Below are 5,174 nucleotides of genomic sequence, written 5' to 3' on the forward strand. Positions count from 1 at the left end.
GATGATGATGATGATAGAAGTGTCGACATGGTGATTGATAATACTGGAGCAAGGCAAAAGCATACCAGTGTTTATATGAGTGTTGCTAGTCAAAAAATAAATTGAATACTAACTTGTAAACTGTCTGTAAAATCCTTAGCATGTCATCCATTACCATGGAACAAGCTTGATGCAATGCAGCACGGTTCTTTGATCTTAGTGACGTTCCCATTGTCATACTGTTATACTAAAAACATAAATTTTTGATTGGGATTATGATTTTTTTATACACTTTTATTAAATTATATTAACTAATGGCTGAATTCAATATCGTATCGGAAAATACATATAGATAGCTATCTTCGGCAACTATAGCAAATCCAGCCTATACTTAACTTGCGATTCACAATAAAGGATAAGGGCTATCCGTCAGATATCAGAAACCAAGCACAGATAAATTCTTTCCTTGCACTTACCAAGCCTCTTAAAAGTTTTTTTACACTGAATTTGAGGCAGCTCTATATTGACAACACTGACGCTACAGAGCAGAGCATTTATCACTTTACTAAATCATCTTGCATCAGAATTGGAAAGTATTAATGATTGAACAAAAAAAAAATTAGCAAGAACCATATGTCCAACCATTGTAGTTATGTCAATAGAATTACTATTTACGTTTTTATACTTTCATTAAAATCAGACCATGCTATTAAGAATTTTGTATGAATTCTTATCCAAATAAATTATTTTTTATTTAAAACTGTTTCAAACCTCGTTGATTATTCAAAAGACATTAAGAAATTAAAAAATATATACTTACTTCTGCACTAATATACTAATATTAATAAAGAGCAAAATTTTTTTTGTTTATTGTGATTTAAGGACCTCTTTCATAAATTCCTTTACCATAAGAAAGCTTTATTGTTCCTGAATGCCATAATTATAAGGTTATAATATATTATTACTATATTTAATTTTTATATCACGTTAAATGGGGCAAAACTGGAACGAGCAGCTTGTTGTGCAAATTCCATATTATAGCTGTCACTAAATAAATGTTTAATTTTTTATTGAAAATTACTATTTTATTTCTCATAATGCAAGTTACTGTACAAAATCCTAGCCAATATTAGGGATAAGCATTTGACGTTACTGCAGGCAGCGACACATAATGGGAACTAAAAGAATTCTTATTGAAAAGAGATTTGTATGAGTGCACTATCTCTGATAGCCTATGTGTCCTCCTAAACAATAAATAGACGAAATGGATAGCATAGTCTATCGGTCGATATGATATTGCAATGAAAGTAAGTGCAAATGGATAGACAACTTTAGTAACGGAAATAGTCAATAGATAGGATATTGAAAACAGTGGTCCGTAAAATTTATTACAATTGGTTATATCTTATAATCAATATTTACCTAAGTCTTTTAACTTAATGAAATATAATAGGAAAAAATGATCCAATTTAATATATGTGCATGACCGATACACAATATAATGATCTTATAAAAATTTTGCAACTCACTTCTTCGGGAATTACAGTAAGGACTTCCAGAAGCAAAGAAGAATTCTGCGTGGATGATAATGGAACAAGTGTGCTTGGAAGATCTTCCGAACCTCTCTGGAGAATGAAAGCTGCCAACTGAAATTGTGAAAAATTATCTAATGAAAGACATAAAAATTGTCACACAATTGCTAAAAAATTACTTTTAATGGAATTATTGCTTGATTAGGCATATATGGGTTAAGTGAATTGTTGTGATGGATCCTTGTGTGTCCAAAAAGTTTTTGGAACGCTTCACACGATAAATAGACCCCCTACCCCTCCCAGTTGAAAAATTAACCCTGTACATAGCTTTACAATTTAAAAGTTTCACTAGATATTGAAAGCTTTGTTGGATAAACTAAAATTGATCTATAACTTGTTGAATCTTTTGTTTTACTCTACATATAAAAAAAAAATCAAATATAAACTGAGCCACATACAAATTTCAATACGTGTGGTCTACATAGGGGGCATCAATTTTCAAAATTAAAAGAGATCATAAAAATTGGTTCACACAGTAAAAAGTTATGAGGTAACAAACAAAAAAATGCATTGATAGCCACGTCCTTCTTTGAAGTTGGTTAAAATAAAGTATTAAGTTAAATAAAGTATAGTAGCAGTTTTTAAATTAGATAAGCTATATAAATTTGAATAAATTATTTAATCATTAATTTAAATAAATTGGTTACTGTAAAAGTTTGTATGGAAATTTTGATGTTTCTTACTCTTTCATGCAATACTAAATTGATTTTGACCAAATTTTACTGCAATAGATAGAGAATAAGTAATACGCTACAGTTTATAAAGATATTATGTAAAAAATATACTATAACAACACATATTAAGCAAATTGGTGTAATTCCTGCGCCTTGAAAGCTACCTTGGTCTATTTTATCAAAGGGGTAACATATAGAAAGTGTACTGAGATTGTTTCCTTTAAATAGTTCTAAACAAAAGTCCACAACAGTATGTTGATATACCTTTAAGGTGAAAGCTGTTATACTGATTGTGGTAAGTCATAAACACAAATAAATTGAATCCAATGAAAATCTAAACATGTAAAGCTGCAGACAAGATAGTAGATAGTGTCAGATTTCAATAATAAATATACTTACACTTATACATAAACGATTTGTGACTATTTTTGGTCCATTTGCGTAAATAATAACAGACTGCAATAATTTATTTTTTAATTCTTCATAACTTTCAGGCGGCAGTTCATTCCAACAACGTAGAATCTTTGTATGCAATGTAGTAGCTGCAAAAAACTGAATCTCTGTTCCCTGTAATATTTGAAGAGTTTAATAGAAAACTAAAATGACAGAGTAGGGAATAATCCTATATGTGTTGTATTGTCTGGAAGTGCAGTAAGTGAATAAATCATAGCTTGCTAGTATAATATAGTAATGTACTTGTTACTATTCATATGATCCTTGAGAACAGCAATGGTTTTGATTTTGGTTTTGCTTTGATTTCTCAATACAAATAAACAATATCACTGTAAACAATATTTTTATTTATATAGTCAATTACCTTAGTAGGTTGCAGCAGGTCCCATACAAAATTCCAAGCTTCAGGCACCCTTTGTGCGGCAGTCAACCAAGTATGAGCTTTTGCTCGTTCCGCTTGCTCGCCGTTATAAAATACGGACACCGCATATTCCAAATTCTGCATTGTGTACTCCATTGCTACTCAACGAGTAAAATTTATCCACACAAGAACATAGCATTCAACAACAAAATTTACACTAAAACGCTTTTCCTACACGAATAAACATGAATATAGGGTACAACTTAATTATTTTACAATCGATTTAAAAATTAAACCTAAATATCAAATCTCAGTATTATTGACTACTCGCTGATTTATGTCAGTTGTCAGTGAATGAAAAGTGACATTTATAATTTTATAATGACAATGACGAGGGGTTGTGCTACTATAAAATCATAATAAATTAGGTAGGTAGTAGTAGTATTCTACTTCTAGATGACAATATTTGTTTAATTGTGGGAATCGAGCACGCTTTGGCATGAATTGGGCCGTGAAGACCAGCGTGAAATAGTAACATGTTTGCTTGTCACGCTATTGTATTTTTGCTCACAGTCTATTTTTTCTGTTTCGCCTCAATCCTTTCCTTAATCCCTATAAATACGGGCAGTGCATTCGCAGAGGCAAGTTACCTCTGCAAATGATCATGGACAATGTTGATCGCTTATCATTAGGGGAACCACCAACTCAGTTACCTATTATGACATAGAAAAAAAGGAAATACCAATTCTAACTCTAAAAATTGATTTAATTTTATTAAAACAAATATAATTTGTTAATAGTTCCACAAAAAACATAAGAGCAAACAGTAGTATAATAATACGGGCATAGGAGTTTATTCACTGCTTAAAATAATGCTGGCTGTAATATTTAATTCAAATGCCCTCAGAGTTGGAAAACACTGATTTGAAAAGGGCTATAATAAAACCGCTTCATTTATTGCGTATTTATATTTCTTATTTATTTTAAGTAAAAGTATCGAAAAGATCAATTATGCATTTATTCAAGTTTGTACAAAGGTTTCGAGTGTGTTACATTAAGCAGCCTTAGTATATGAGTGTGAAGCATGAATTGTCGTGTTCAACTTTCGAACTGTTTGTCAGTACAGGGCAGCTGGCAACATTGTTATTTTATTTTCATATTCCGTTGTTGAGTGTTGACTGTTGTTGAGCGGTGGTTTTTAAAAGCTTTCACGTTCAATAAGCAACAAGAAAAAATTACTGAAATGAAGATCGAAGAAGTAAAAAGCACCGCTAAAACACAGAGAATATCAGCGCACACCCATATAAAGGGACTTGGATTAGATGAAAATGGTGTACCCATTCAAATAGCAGCCGGTCTCGTGGGCCAAGAATCAGCGAGGGAGGTAAGAGGACGATGTCTTTTACCCCTTAATAAATTTAACCAAAATTTAATTTTCAATGCCTTAAAAAATAGTATTATTTCCTCTTAACATAAATTGTAATGTTATTGATCAAACTTTGAGGTTAGGTCTTGGTTACTATGGTATTTATGGTGCTGGTATAAGAAAGCCTCTTGTATCATAATATTTGGATCATAATTTCTATCACGCTTACTCAGCATTTTAAGTGCGAGAATAGAAGTAGTAGAAGGAAAATAGAGATATGATGAACAGATCAAATTCTGTACATTGAGGTTTTAAAAAATATAACTTATTTGTCTGTATGATTACCTCTGCAGCATAGCGGCGGCATGATATCACAATGAAACTACCAAATGTATTTAAATAATTAAGTAGTTGGTATGCTTTCAGTTCATACTTTAAAATAAGACAAAGTACTTCTTCCATCCCAGATTCTACATTCTTTCTTTATAGTGAAGCAAGTGCTACCCTAGCTTATGATATCTATAATGCTTAACTTGTATGACATCCTATATTCTTGAATGTTTATTTTAAAACAGCATCTATACATTTAATGTTTTTGTTCGTAGGCTGCAGGAATAGTGGTTGATATGATCAGGAGTAAGAAAATGGCTGGTCGTGCTTTACTATTAGCCGGACCACCTGGCACTGGTAAAACAGCGATAGCACTTGCTATAGCGCAGGAGCTAGGGAATAAGGTAGTTATGCACAAT

General features: G+C 31.6%; 2 protein-coding genes across 2 annotated transcripts in view; one reads left to right on the forward strand and one right to left on the reverse strand.

The window, feature by feature from the left end:
• LOC119831489 (importin-13) overlaps window positions 1-3,393 on the reverse strand; it is a 14,673-nt gene extending 11,280 nt beyond the window's left edge. Inside the window, exons 1-4 of the mRNA XM_038354873.1 lie at window positions 3,063-3,393; window positions 2,645-2,812; window positions 1,509-1,625; window positions 114-226 (exon numbers count right to left, since the gene is read on the reverse strand). Of these exons, the coding sequence (XP_038210801.1) occupies window positions 114-226; window positions 1,509-1,625; window positions 2,645-2,812; window positions 3,063-3,215 (551 nt within the window). The 5' untranslated portion in view covers window positions 3,216-3,393. The remainder of the gene's footprint in view (window positions 1-113; window positions 227-1,508; window positions 1,626-2,644; window positions 2,813-3,062) is intronic.
• Window positions 3,394-4,193: 800 nt separating this feature from the next.
• Window positions 4,194-5,174, forward strand: part of LOC119831367 (ruvB-like helicase 1) — a 6,467-nt gene continuing 5,486 nt past the window's right edge. The window contains exons 1-2 of the mRNA XM_038354682.1: window positions 4,194-4,443; window positions 5,031-5,159. Coding sequence (XP_038210610.1) covers window positions 4,303-4,443; window positions 5,031-5,159 — 270 coding nt within the window. The 5' untranslated portion in view covers window positions 4,194-4,302. The remainder of the gene's footprint in view (window positions 4,444-5,030; window positions 5,160-5,174) is intronic.

This window comes from Zerene cesonia, chromosome 13 (assembly GCF_012273895.1).
Source record: "Zerene cesonia ecotype Mississippi chromosome 13, Zerene_cesonia_1.1, whole genome shotgun sequence".
In the NCBI taxonomy this organism is placed as follows: domain Eukaryota; kingdom Metazoa; phylum Arthropoda; class Insecta; order Lepidoptera; family Pieridae; genus Zerene; species Zerene cesonia.